The sequence below is a fragment of the Procambarus clarkii genome, chromosome 19 (assembly GCF_040958095.1).
Source record: "Procambarus clarkii isolate CNS0578487 chromosome 19, FALCON_Pclarkii_2.0, whole genome shotgun sequence".
NCBI lineage: Eukaryota > Metazoa > Arthropoda > Malacostraca > Decapoda > Cambaridae > Procambarus > Procambarus clarkii.
In genome coordinates this window covers 14,405,415-14,420,855 of record NC_091168.1, presented here as the reverse complement: position 1 = coordinate 14,420,855, position 15,441 = coordinate 14,405,415, and the positions used below count along the sequence as shown (strand labels likewise).

Below are 15,441 nucleotides of genomic sequence, written 5' to 3'. Positions count from 1 at the left end.
ATGTTCTAAGCATATTTGTGTATAATTGTATTTGTTTCTTGAAGCAATAATTAATATACATTTCAAAGCATGTTCAAGACAACCACAATTATATAGTACAGTATTGGAAATATTAAAATTCCATATACCATATATCAAACCAGTGAGCTAAGATATGCAATAATTGTCATTCATCAATTCATTAATTACCATTATCCCATGCACCCAAGATAATTACTTCTGTAGTAACCATTGCACATTATATAAATCAGTAAGAATATTGGGAAGGTTTTCATCTGCAATGAAGATTGGTGATTGGTAATTTTTTTGCACCCCACCCACAATATGACAGGTGAAAATAAAATGAAAAAAATTACAGGCCTAAAAAATTGGGGTCCAGAGATTAATAAGAATATAAGGAGCTGTAAAACTAAGTTTAATTAGGATGAACTTTCATGAAGATATGCATAACTTACAACAACAAAATACAACACAAAGATGTATTACCATAATTGCCACTGAAGCAACAGAGATCATTATACCAATGTATTAAATTTCATGTTTATGAAGAAGGATAAGGGCGAACTCAATGAATGTTAAATATCAATGTTGGAAAATGTTAATATCTTAGATGTCTGGTCCCTTCTGAGAACTCTTCTTAATGTGCATAAAGTTTGACAGTTGCCTTTGTACGTGATCTTACACTGCTTGGCAATAAGATGAAAACAGCTCAGGAATTAAGAACAAGATGTGGCAAGGAAACTATGGAACTATCTGGTCTAGAGTAATAATTATATTGGTTTGTTGAATAACAATCCAAAATGTGTAGATCTATCAGGTATGTCATGAAAACTGTTAGAAGCAAACTCTTGGCTAAAAGAAGAAAACGTATTATATTCTGTATTAAGAAGGCTGAGAGATGTCCAAAATACATTAGCCATCACAAGGCTTCAACACTTAGTATGGCACATCTTTGGAAACAAAAGAAACTGTATAAGCTACTCACTCTTAAGAGAAAAGTTTACAATATTTGGTCCAACATATGTAAGTAATTCCTTGCTCAATGCAATATGGTGAGTTATATTTTGGGAAAGTGTTCAGTACCCTCATGAAGATGTACACTGTGCACTAAGTATCAGGAGATGGACATAAACTGTACACTCATTATCATGAGCTGCAGGTAAACTGTGTATTCAATACACTGTGCATTTGTATTAACTAAAAACAAATTATTTTCTTATGATGTCATTTGTAGCATATTTCCTAAACCTATTAAACTCCAATTAAATATCAACATCAAAATAAGAATAAATAAGACAATATCTTTCTAGCTTCTTTTTTTTTTAGGGCACTCACTTGATGTTCCAGCAATTTTTTTTTATTTGTTTATAAACAAAATAATCAGCACACATGTTACATTTAGAGAAAACAATTATAGTTTGTCAATTGAGCACACTTCAAATTTGCACAAAACCTGTCATGGATTTGATATTAAAATTGTGTTAGTTCATAAAGCCATCTAAATTTTCACTTAATAGATAAGTTGTGTTTAGTAATGAAAATGGTTTACTTTATGGTTTGGGTTCCCCATAATAGGGAACAGGCAGTCTGTTAGGCTTAATGACGTCCTCCTAGGCCATTAACTGACCTTTCCCTAGGCTGTAGCCTAACTTCCAGTTAACTATTTACTGCTAGGTGGACAGAGGCATCATGTGAATGGAAACTTTGCCTAAATGCCTCTTTATTACTGCAGCATAGATTAAATACGGAATCTTTCAGCTGTGACCCGACTGCAGTTACCACGGGAGCGGGAGCCGGTCGGCCGAGCGGACAGCACGCTGGACTTGTGATCCTGTGGTCCTGGGTTCGATCCCAGGCGCCGGCAAGAAACAATGGGCAGAGTTTCTTTCACCCTATAACCCTGTTACCTAGCAGTAAAATAGGTACCTGGGTGTTAGTCAGCTGTCACGGGCTGCTTCCTGGGGGTGGAGGCCTGGTCGAGGACCGGGCCACGGGGACACTAAAGCCCTGAAATCATCTCAAGATAACCTCAAGATAACCACCGAGCTGCAGGACCCTATATTAACTAACGTTCAAACATGACTGTGTAGGATAACCAGATCTTAAGTTGTACTCATCTTCAGTGGAGTTGTAAGTTTGCTCAGGTTAATGCCACAATGGTCTGAGAATGTATATACGAAATATTTAAAAACTAAATCATATATAACTGAACAAAGGTTCTCAAAATAAAATACGGCAGTAAAGAAAAATTAAATGTACCATTTAAGATGATTATCAGTTGATTTTAATGTTGAATTTATATAACATTAAAACATACAACCAAAGGTTATGCAGCAACTGCCTTTTAAATTACAATTTCTAAACTCTGTTTTCAAAATCAGAATCAAAGGATGAATCAAATCATCTTTCCTGTGTGGTTACTATTTTAACCAACAGCAACCTCAGGAGACCCCCAAATTTAAATACATTATGTATTTAGTAATGTTTTTATTATCATGCAGCTTAGTATCAATATATAAAATATCATTATCTAAGCATCTAGAAATTCTAACATTGTAAAGAAAGGTATGATAAATATTGGCCAATAGCATAAACTTCTTTGTACAGGAAAAATAAACCTATTACAATACTTATTTAGAAAAGTCTCTGCTGTCCAAACTGATTGAAGACTTGATTCTGAAATGGGTGTCTGAAAACACTTTGTGGAGGTTGCTCTTTCAACTGGGACCTGCTACCTCCTCCAACATTTCCAAAACCTGTAGACTTTACAAGTTCACATCTGACCAGTACCACCCCCGATGGGTTCACATCGACCTTGAACCGCTTGTCTGGCAGAACAGTTCCATAATGTACACCATCGAACAGGTCAGTAATGGCATATCCGCCTGGGTAGATAAGACCTAGTTCCCGTAAAGTTACCGAAACCTGAAACAAAATTTATTTATCATTACTCAGTTTTCCATTTTCATGGAGAGAAGAAGCACAGGGCCCCCCCCCCCAAAAAAAAATAAGAGTTATATAATACAAAAATAGATATCGTCTAATCATCATATCATCTACACTATATAGTATAATAGCTATGCAAGTCCCATGACACACCAATTTTGCTTAAAAGTAAAATTTGAATAATTACAATGCAATTATACTGCATTTGTAAATTATGAATATTGTTCTCCCCAAAAAAAACATAATGTACATACAATGAATATAAAATTTAGAGCAATTAAGTAGTTTAAGACCATTTGAACAGCACTGAAAATGTACAGAAGACTGTCTATAATAAAAAATTTACTACAATTACTCTCCAATATTTCACCTTGAATTATAAATCCTACATAATATTGGTTCCAGGGATCATTGTTCCTACAGCCTGGTCTCTGACCAGGCCTGAATTTTATATATTAATACTAATAAAGATAACTAATTATAATTAATACAATATTTTAAACTCACTTCTGAAGGTGTGCCGTCAGTACGACGATTGAGAAAGGCAACAGCATAGGAATAGTGGCTTTGAAACACTGGAGTAATAGGACGAGCCCATATCTCGATGCCTTTATCCTGAGTTACAGAGGGACAATTATTTTACAGATAAAACAATACAAATACTGAGAATTAGACATGAAATTTTTTAATTAATTTTTATTCTAATGTGCATCAATCATAATTTATTCAATATTTATTTTTAAATGAGTTTGAGAATATAAATTACTTGTATTCCAATTATTATATAGTACAATATACATTATAAACAAGAATCAATTATTCTCATAATGATATACACAGTTGATATACCTTATATATTCTTTTGCCCTGAATGCCTAATGGATCTTGGTTAACAGCAATGACAGCTCGATTTTGAAGGATAGCCTTATATTCAGGTCGAATTGTGCGAAGATCCACTGACATTAGTAGAGGTGCAGCAAATATCGCCCACATGCCCATTTGGGATTTGCACTGCTCATAGCTCAGACCAAAATTGCCAATAATAAGCTGTGAATGACAATAAATATCAAAATAAAAACTATAATTCAACTTTTATTACTGTGATTAGTTTTATTAAATACAGGAACCCATATTTATTTGTAATTCATACACTTTAATCAAATGTACTGTAAAACTTTAATCCAAATAGTACTTTCTTCTACCAATGAATGTGTATATTCTCTCCAAACAATAAATGTGTATATTCTCTCCAAACAATAAATGTGTATATTCTCTCCAAACAATAAATGTGTATATTCTCTCCAAAAATCTTTGTCAAAAAAAAAAAAAAATAGATATCATGGCTATTAAAAACTAGGCTCTGTCAAGTATGTGCCATAGATTAACCCTTAACCCTTACACTGCTCAGGGGTCCTTTGGACATTTACACCCCTGTGCGCAAGAAAAAAAAAAATTCAAAATTTTTTTTTCGTCTTCTAAACATGTTAATTTGTGTCCCCTGAGCACGGAAAAAATAAAAAAAAAATCGTAGGTGACATATTTTAGGCGCAATTGACCGAGGAAGTCTGGCAAAAAGTGGGCGTTGACAGAGCGGTCGTCAGACCCGGTCAGCGTCACCCGCGTTGACAGATGGGAGTTGCCACAAAGATATTATTACCTAATTGTTTCAATGTAGGGGCCTCGTAGCCTGGTGGATAGCGCGCAGGACTCGTAATTCTGTGGCGCGGGTTCGATTCCCGCACGAGGCAGAAACAAATGGGCAAAGTTTCTTTCACCCTGAATGCCCCTGTTACCTAGCAGTAAATAGGTACCTGGGAGTTAGTCAGCTGTCACGGGCTGCTTCCTGGGAGTGGAGGCCTGGTCGAGGACCGGGCCGCGGGGACACTAAAGCCCCGAAATCATCTCAAGATAACCTCAAGAAGATGTCTCCGATTGATTTTTTCTTAGTTTTTTTGCAGTAATATTATTCAATAGTGTGTATTGTAATATATTTATATAATAAAAGTCGTTAATAATCGCTATACTCAAAAGTATGATGTGCATATTAGTGATTCAATTATTATGTTTATAAAACTATAAACAAATAGTTTTGCTGCTATTACACTCTATACACAGGTTATATATAAGTATTGGCATGTTTTGGTCACCATAACGAACCACTAAGTTGGTATTGAGAGTCGAAAAGCAACGAGGAGTTACCGCCACACACCAGCCAGCCACTGGCTGCCACTCCCTCAACACACGCACTAAACTCTCACCCCCATTTGTGGTGTTATTACACTATATACAGACGTTATATATAAGTATGTATATATTTTGTTCACCACAACTGTACAGCTAAGCTGATATAGTTAGTTCAGGCACTAAGAGTCGTCGCTATACACAGATGGCGGCTGGTGGCTCCCTCACTCCTTCAAGGTCACACGCACTAAACTTTCTCCCCCAACAATACCTTTTGCAGTGTTATTACCCTATATACACATATTATATATAAATATCTACATGTTTTATGCACCGTAACTGTACACCTAAGCTTGTAGTGCGCCCAAAGAGCATAGTGGCCACCCTCTAAACAGCTAGACAAATCATGCAGACGACGTCACCTCCGTCACCCATATGGCTCCTCCCAGCATAATCCTTTTGCTGTTATTACACTAATACACACATTATATATAAGTATCTACATTTGTGTTCACCATAGAGAACCACTGACCTGGTATGGTGAATGCAAACAATAACAGCTAGCCACACAGTCAGTAAACGATGCTGTCTCCCTCCGTCTCTCAGCATCACTCCTCTCACAGCGCTAATTATTACAACAATCCTGCTATTATCACAACCCTGGTTATTTATATCACAGTCATTGGTCATCTGTAATATTGTCATCGCAAAATAATAACAATTATATATTTATTTTGACATTTTTCGGCGATGCTGTGGTCACAAGCTGAACATCAATGCTGTTCGCTCATGCTGCGTGCGCCGGCCTTGGTTGCTCCAACAGTACTGTGCCTCTCACACCTGAGAATATTGCCCACGATTTTTTTTAAAATGGCATCTGTTTACAAGAGCCCTGAGGAAGCTACTGTGAACCCCGTGTAGCCGCGGGCCATTTGAATCAGGCCTGGCACCCTATGGCGTATATATACGCCATGCGCACCAAGGGACATGTTACTCAGGGCGTATATATACGCCATGCGCAGTTTAAGGGTTAAACCTCGCAAATCATATATATATGCTTTCAGTGACAAAACTGAAACCACGCATGTCATATATATATGATTTCGTGTCTAGCGCTATAATTTAAACGCCCTGCCTGGAATAGGGGCAGCTATAGTGCAGCCATGACCGATAGTTGCCAGATGCCACCTAGAAAAAAAATCCAGGTCAACATTCTTGGGTGTGAAAGCTTCAGTATTGAGCAAGCCACCAAGGCTGGCGCACGCAGCACGAGCTCACAGCACCACTGTTCAGCTTGTGACCACAGCATCGCCTACAAATGCCATAATATATATGTTCATCCTATTATTTAGCGATGATAGTACAGTATTACAGAAGACCCCTGACTGTGATAAAACTGACCAGGATTCTGATAATGGCAGGATTGTGGTGATATTTAGCGCTGTGCTCCATGGAGGGAGGAGTAATGCTGTGGGAGGGAGGGTGGTGGCGTTGTCTTCTGACTCTGTGTGGCCACCTTTTATTGACTTGCACTCACCATACCAGCTTAGTGGTTCGCTATGGTGAGCACAAATGTAGATACTTATATAAAACGTGTGTATAGAGTGTAATAACAGCGGTAGGAGTAGGTTGGGATCTGCCATTTTGGTGAGGGAGGTGCGTCGTCTGCACAACTTATCATGTTGTTTACTGGTGGCCACTATGGTCTTTGGCCACCATACCAGCTTACTTGTACAGGTATAGTGAATAAAATAGGTAGATACTTATATATAATGTGTGTATATAGCGTAATAACACCACAAGCAGTATTGTTGGAGGAGAAATATTAGTCTGTCTGGCCTTGAGAGCGGCCGCCACCAGCTGACTGTGTGAATAGCTACATCTTTGTGCCTTTACTCACCATACAAGCTTAGATGTACAGTTATGGTGAACAAAACATGTAAATACAGTGGTACCTCACATAACGATCGCCCAAAAAGACGAACATCTTGGGTAACGAACGGCCCGATCGGCGTCAAATCGTCCCATATGACGAACGCTGGTTTGAGTAACGTCAACACCACATCGTGGGGTCGCGCTACTTCTTGCACATTCTTAGACGCCTCCGACGATGCACATAAATTATGTTGTTCTTGTTTAAAGATGCTAATGATGCTGGGATATAAAAGGGTGACTGCTGAGATGTTGCAAAGCATTGACGTTTTTGTAGGAAAAAAGAAATGAAATGTCTGATATACAACAAATGTCAAAAAGGTTCGTTCGGTGTTCGGCAGGTAAGCTGCTCCATTATAACAATATTTCTTTGTTTCAAATGTGTTCCATTTGTTTTGTATTTGTCATTTACATCTCAATAATGGAGAAGCCTACCTTACATACACTGAATAAACCATTATGACATTTTCCTTTCTTCAAATGTGTTCAATATTTATTTTTCATTTGTCTTATAGCAAAAGGATCATTCGGTGGTCGGCAGGTAGGCTGCTCCATGTTTCTTACATACAAAAAACGTAAATAATAAAAAAAATGAAGAATTTTGAAAACCAGTACAAATGTCAAAAAGGTTCGTCTCAAACACCGAAGTTCTTCACCTTTGAACGACGAGAACAGTGGGTAAACATCACCATCAATCGCCATAAACCAGCACACTGTGACGCTGTCCCAGACAACCCTCCAGACACATCCGCCAACAACGGCATTCACTTTTCGACCACAGTTACCAGCGGCACCGCCACCTGCGATAATGGACGATCCTGTATGACCTCCCACCCTACGACACTAGTTGGATGACATCAGCGAAGAGCAGGAAGTTAACTTTGACGGTTAAACACCGCAAGCAGGGCGTACAATTTATCGACCAACCAGGTTCATTGACCAAATGTTTTTCCTTTCATCCCCTGGGAGGGGGGAGTTATGCAGTGAGTAGATTATCCCAATAATATACTCGCTCCAAACTCATTAGCCTAATGAGAGAAACAAAGCTCTCATTAGCACTAATTATGGAACTCAAACCTTTCCCTTCTTTCAGTTAAGATTCCTGCCAACCTTTGGAGAATGATGAGGTGTTGCCCGAGCATATAAGCAGCAGAGTAGCGAGTAATAATCAGTCTACTTTTAAGTGTGGTTTAGAACAGACACTTGCGAGATACTGTACCGATTTTCTGTGCACTCAACTCACTATCACATCATTGCTCACCAAGTGTCACCTCCAAACTTCTGTATACTCGACTAAATATATATATATTCTCTTAGTGTCTGTGTTTATTCTCACCATGCTTTACTTAACACTAGATCTGTTACAGATTTCAAGTTGAAGTCGCCGACTACCAACAGGCGTGATCTATATCAGCTCTCATTATAATCTCTCTCACTATTGTTATAAGCCCCTCTCTTTTATTGTCCAGTTCCTCCTTTTGACTATGTGTTGCATGGCGGTGGACTATATGCATTTATGATCGTTAGTTTATCATCCTGATTGCAGATCTCTAGTGCTATTATGTCAACTTCTCGTGGATTGGCAATCATTATTTCATTTACCTTTAGGTGTTCTTTCACCAGCACAGCAATGCCATCGCCTTTAGCAATTTTTCTGTCCCGTCTCCAGACTGAGTAGCCCTATTACATCACTTAACTCCAGTATCTTTGATCTCACTCCATCTATGTTGGTGTATGCAATTTTCAGGAACATGTTTCCCCTCTCCTTATTCTTCACTTCCCCTTTCTCTAGTGATTTTATTGGTTTGCCTTTTTGTACCACTTTACTGGTCTGCCTACCCCTATCACTTTATAGAAGAAAAGAATTGATTTCTTCTTCATTCCTGCTCTCATTTAAATGTTTTGCCTCTATGAGGTTGAGTTTCAGCTTCTCTCTCTCTTCTCTTGAATGATCTCGTCTTAACGACCATACTTTCCCTTCCTCATCACCTTGTAATTTTCTAACATTTCTTAGTACTTCTTTCATCTGTTTGGCACTGTTTAGGGTGAGCCTCAAAGGTCGATCTTATTCTTTAACCCTTAACTGCGCATGACGTATATATACGACAGGACCCGATGGTACCATAAGTTAAATTTTTCAAACTTGTTCTAATGCTTTCCAATTTTTTGTGCATAATCTACTAGGCAAACATTCCAGTTTTGTCTAAATGATCACAAATGTAACTTGAAAACATGAGATTTAAAAATAATTTTATAATTATTGAAAATTTCAGATTTTCAGATCAGCTGCAAAAATTTTAAATATAACTAATTGTTCATTAAGTGTTATTATGCTCTTAGAATAGTATCTGATCTTCAATTTAATAGATTTAGAATATAGATTTTCAGTTTAGTTTACTGTAAAAAAAATCGTCAATATGGCATTCGAAATACGCACCAAATTCAGACAACAAAATTTATAACTCAAAACTTTTAGAGTTTATGAAAAATCCATTCTATAGGATTATAGAACACACAGTGGCGCACACTATATGTAAAAATGTTGAGAATCGGTCAGAAACTGGATTTTTTGAAGCTGACTCAATGTTGAAACTAGTTTTAGAGTTTCTATCGACAATGTATAAGGTAGTGTTGAAATGAAGTCAAGAAAAATAACCCTCAAAAAAAAACAAAATAGAGGAATAATTATAATGATTTAGAGGATATATTTAGGATATACTTTATATAAGGGAAAAAGCCCTAATCTGGTCCCTAATCATCAAAACAATCTAAAGAAACAAGGAAAATAGAGTTTGAAATCTGTGAAAAAATCAGCGTTGAATGTAATGAAACGCCATTTTCTGGGTGAGCCCCAGAGGCTCTCTGGAGCTTATCTGGCTAATGTATGTTATATTAGACCATGACATTAGCTATGGAGTTCAGACCTACCAGGGACCATGAGCCAGAACCTGGACCCTTCAGAGAGGTTTCAGGAAACAATGGCCCTGGAAAAAAAATGTGGTTCGGGGTTATCTTTATGTCATCGACCGGGGTTAGGCACCCAGAAAGGTAGGTATAACAAAACAAACCCCACATGGTAAGAAACTAACAGCAAAAACCGAACAGAGAGGTAGAACTCCCTACAATCCCAAGGAAACAAGCAAACGTAACCCTACTGATGCGCCGCTTGTCCTTCCCTTCCCGAGAGAGGGAGGGGGGGCGGCCCCAGATCTCACCGCGCCGGCTGCATAGCACTCCAGTTCGGAAGCTAAGCTTCAACAAAAGCGAAAAAACTACTTACCGGTGGGATGGAGGGTCACCAGGGAGCCTCCGGGGCTCACCCAGAAAATGACATTTCATTACATTCAACTCTGGTTTCTCGGCTCCCTGGAGCTACATACCCAAAGAGAAGAAAAAGAAAAGGCTGACCCCGGGAGGGGACCACCACAAACTCTGCAACACTAAGTCGAGACAACAGGCTGCATCCTGCGACCCAAAGCAACACAAGAACGCCCAGGAGCAGACACGCTCACAAAATAACAGGCAGCCAGGAACCTGTGCGACCTCGAAAACCCCGCGCCCAAAATGAGCCCAAGACATGTTACCAACACAGCAGCAAAAGCTACAAACGTCCGAACGGCACAGGTGCGAGGATAGTACCGCAGGCTGGCTAGACTTAATAACCCTGCGGACGACCTGGGAGACCCGAGCCCTGGAACAGGGAACGAGGGAAACCAGATCAACCCAAAGCACATCCCCAACCACAGCACGCAGGTAACGGCAAAGAGCCACAACCTGACACAACACATGATGCACCCCCGGCTGAACCAACCAAGCATCAATAACCCAAGGACCCCTCTGGAAAGCAGCCGTCACATCCCTCGCCAGAAAAGATGGAGAAGGCTGCAAACGTACAAACCTACCATCAGGACCAAAAGAGCAGAAACCCCTGCGCCGGAGGAGAGCAGGAAGCACCCCAACCCGACCCCCAAAGGGCAATGCCAACAAAAACATGGTCTTTGAAAAACAATCTTGAACCAAAGGGGACACCACAAACAGAGAAGAGGAAAGATAAGAGAGCACTCTGACTAAAGACCAGGACGAATCAGGCGGCGCATGAGCAGGCCAGAAGTGAAACACAGCACGAGAAAGCGCACGGAATGGGGCGCATGTGACGTCCACCCCGAACGCAAGCTGGAGCGGCTCCGCCAGCACCTCACAATACGAGGCGACAGGAAGAAGCATCAATGACAGACCTGAAAACCAAGAAAGGACAAGACAACCTGATCCAAATGAGAATACAACCTTCGATGAGCAAGAAAATGGTGAAAAGAAACTCCAGGAAACTTCATACGGTCACCGAGACGAAGCTCGCAAGTGGGACACCATCAACGAAGCCACCAAGGAGACGGTAATACATCCATGCCAAAAGACCAGACATGAAGATCAGAGAAGGCCGAACCAGCCACGTTCCGGATCATTTCGACCTGCCGAAAGAGGCGCAGCCGCAAGAAATGCCCTGGGTTCGGACACTGAGCAAGCAGCGCCTGAAAACAAGGCTTGGCCGGCCACCAAGGGGCCACGAGGACTACTCGCCCTGGGAAGGACTCTAACCGAGCCAGAACCCGAAGCATCAGCTGGACTGGGGGAAGAAGTAAAGTCCTCCACCTCGACAAGTCCTGCCGAAAGGCATCTACCGCGAATGCCTCGCAGGCAGGGAAGGGCGCCACAGAGAATGGGAGATGCCACGACTTCGCCGACACGAAAATGTCCATGTCCGGGAATCTGTACGTCCAGCAGAGCCAACGAAACCAGTCGGCGACGACCGGCCATTCCGTGAGCACAGAAATGAACCATGACAGGCTGTCCGCCAGAATGTTGGACACTCCCCGGACCTGAACCGCACGGAGAGCCAAACCCCGAGAAACCAACAGATGAGCCACCCAAAGGGACCAACCCCAAAGAGGCAAGGACCGAAGAGAACCCCCCATGGTCCTGGCAATGAACCACAGGCGAACAGTCCAAATGGAGCCGGATGGTAGAGCCCCGAGGGACCTGAACTCTCTGAAGTGCAAACCAGACCGCTGTGAACTCCCGAACCGTGCTGTGAGCCCGACAGAAGGACGGACCCCACTGTCCCCAGCCGGCCTGGTAAGCACTGATCACAAAGCCCCAGCCGAGAGACGACCCGTCCGTCAACACTTCGAGCAAAGGCTCGGGGAAGCGCCAAGGCAGTGAATCCCGAAAACCCCGAAGAGGAAGCTGGCAAAGCAGCACTGACACAAGGGCCCCAGTGGATGAACCCAACGATCGCAAGAGAGGCAGAAGGGGCGTCCCTGAAGAAACCAAAAAAGACGCTGAACCCAAACTCGACCCGGCAGGGAAACCAGCACGGTGAAGTTCAGACTCCCGCACAACTGCTCGAGCAACCTTCGAGTGACCCGGGACCCCCCTCAGAAACAGCCGAAGGCGGGACCGCAACCGCAGCAACGCCTCTGGAGGGAAAACAAAGAAGTGGTGCAAGAGTCCCAAACAAGACCCAGCCAGGGCCGCACCCAGGATGGAACCAGATGGATGTTCTCCAGTTCACCAGGAAACCGAATCTGGCGAGCCGGAAAGAACAACACCCCTAACGAGCAGACAAGTGGACCGACTGGGAGACCACACCAACCAGTCATTGAAGTAGGTCAGAAACTGAATCCCGAGCAGAAGCAGACAGGTCACCAAGATACGGTAAAGATGTATAAATTCACTAAATGATAATTACAAACTAGGGAAAGCAACAAAAGTGGCAAGCCTGAAGCCCCACCTCCAACTGAGCCAGTCCCAGAACCCTGGAAAGGAATGTGCCAAGAAGTGACCCGAAGGTCCAGGGACACCATCCAGGCACCAGGCCCCAATAGAAGCCGGACCGGAAACAACAGTCATCCAAAGAGGGGCAAAGAATCCAGGGCGCAGGCTGAACAAGTCCAGAAGAACCACAGTTCCGCAGAGTCCTGTGTTGGCATTGGAACAGGTGGGAATCCCGGAAGGATGGGGCAGATCGACCACATCTAAACACACCCACACCAAGATGACATGATGAAGCGCAGGGAAAGAAGCCCACCCCATCAGCCCCGAACTTCCCAAAGGGGAAGGAACCGTCCGACACCACCAGAGGCCGGAAGACAACCTAAAATGCCAATGAACCGTGGGACCAAGCGAGAGCCAACAGAGCAAGCCGCTCCCACAGCCCCTCGTCAACAGCAAAGGGGTCGGAGCCCCATCTGAAAGAAAATGTATACAAATATATATATATACATAAAATGTATATATAGATAAAAACATACACATGAAAATAAAAATAAAGAAAGAAAAGAGAAAAAAGCCATCGACTGATGGACAGAGCACTGCACCAGCCAGACGAAGAAGGCACGAAGAGAGCACAAAAACTGCACCAAAAGGCCCAACTCAACAACAAAACACCAAGGCCACGGCACGACCTACAACACGTGCCAAGACACAAAAGATCAGCCTGCATGCCAGGAAGACCCCCGAAATCCCAGAAAGCAGAATCAATTCACTCACGAGGTAACTAAAAGCCCCCAGAACCGACAAAGGGGGCCCAAGAGGAAGAAACCTCTGGAACGAAACCAAAGAACCCAAAGGAACCCGGAATTGAACCCGGGGTAAACCCAAATAACCACATTTGCCGGTGGAAATACACAACAGACAGGGCAAAGCACAGCACACAGACAGCCCCTCAGGAAAAACGGCCAAAACGGACCGAAAATTGAGGGACACAAGGTGTGGGAGCAAGCATAAAGAGACAGGGACACTGAGCCCAAAACCCATGGGCCCAGACCCAGACAGACAGAAAACGCAAAAACCGGTGTAAAAACCAACACCCAAGCATTCCCAGAGGAACAGAAGATGGGCAGAACACCCCAAAAAAAGCAAAGAAATGGCAACAGGAGGATAAAATCTCTGAAGGAGGTGAAAAACTCACCCAAAATGCGAGCTTGCACACCCAGGCACAGGTAAACAAACAGCAGCGCTGCCAGTGGCCAAGCGGGACAACCCGCCAAAAGAAAATGGCCACCAGAACAAGGAGCCGTGACCGACACAATAGATCCAAAAATACCCCAGGAAACGTGGGAAGTAAGCAGACAAGAGGGACAAAAAATCCCGCCCAGACGCAGAAAACCCAGGCAGGGGCAAACAGCCCCAGAACTGCTAACGGGCATCCCCAACAACCCCGGGAACCCGCAACAGAAGGCCCCGGGGCAAAGCCATCCTCCACGCCCTCTGCCCTTAAATAAAAGGAAGAATCTAGAGGAAAGGCAGCAAAGAAAGGGCCGCTGGTAAGACCCAGAGGCCTCAGCAGGAGGATCAGGCTCGAAAACCTCCTTCCACAACCCGAACAGGGCAGCCCCCGAAGCCGCCCAAGTCTCGGCACCAACTAAACCCTGCTCCGACCCTGAAACTCGCAGACGGTCATTAGCCGGGAACGGGGGGGGGGGGGGGGGGTTAAGGGGCGAACAACGCCTAACCAAAATGGGGCGGCCCCAGGGCATCCAAGTGAGAAACCAACCTAGCGCATTGCAGCAACCTAAACCAAGCTTGCAACATGGATGCCACCTATACTCTGAACAGTAAGGACATCAGGAGAGTACTGGAGAACAAGCAGAGAACACATCTCGCAAGATGTGTCAAGGTGTCAGTGACCCAACAGGCAGCATGACGGAGGTAAAGGAGGCGAATGTCACCCTGAGACAAGGGCAGAGTAACCAACAAACCTGCACAAGACAGGTTGGAACCTGGAAGACACATCCAGTGGTCCACCAAGCCCCGACAGGGTTTTCCAGGGCCTGTAGGCTGACTGCTATGGGAAGCCCAGGCCAGGTGTCGCTAACCAGTTAACACCCAAAGCTAACAAGAGGTAGATGCTATCACTGAAAACTCCTGCGACATGTATAATCACAGGGGGCCTAGCAAAGGGCCACCAAACACTACCAGTGGAACTATAGTCACACTAGGAAAACCCCCACCAGGCAAATTAAAAGAAAAACAAAAGAAAAACCCCACAAAAGTACACCATCCCCAGAGGCAACAGGAACCAGTCGCCGCATAGGTAGCAGGTCGCACAACACCGTGATGCCTTAACCAGCACAATACCAGTCCCTACCCAAGGCCAAACAAGGGCCCCAAGCCCCAGCTGGCCTCAAGGGCAAGACAAATGCCAAGCAGGAAGAACCTCTATGAGAATGGTTCCCGAACGCCCCTGGGAAGATAACCCCTGTCATGCAGGGGCAGTACTCATAGGGCACTTATGGAAGGAAGCCCCTAAGCGCATACAGCCACAGTACTGATAAGGAACACCTGACCACCGCACAACAGGAATGAAGAAGAGCAGGAATGAAG

General features: G+C 43.2%; 1 protein-coding gene across 2 annotated transcripts in view; it reads right to left on the bottom strand.

Moving 5' to 3' along the window:
* Nucleotides 1-396: 396 nt before the first annotated feature.
* The window catches only part of LOC123757610 (alpha-N-acetylgalactosaminidase), a 152,988-nt gene continuing 137,943 nt past the window's right edge, over nt 397-15,441 (bottom strand). For both annotated transcript variants that reach the window (XM_045741420.2, XM_045741421.2), the window contains exons 8-10: nt 3,796-3,993; nt 3,454-3,561; nt 397-2,925 (exon numbers count right to left, since the gene is read on the bottom strand). In XM_045741420.2, the coding sequence (XP_045597376.1) occupies nt 2,635-2,925; nt 3,454-3,561; nt 3,796-3,993 (597 nt within the window). In that variant the 3' untranslated portion in view covers nt 397-2,634. The remainder of the gene's footprint in view (nt 2,926-3,453; nt 3,562-3,795; nt 3,994-15,441) is intronic.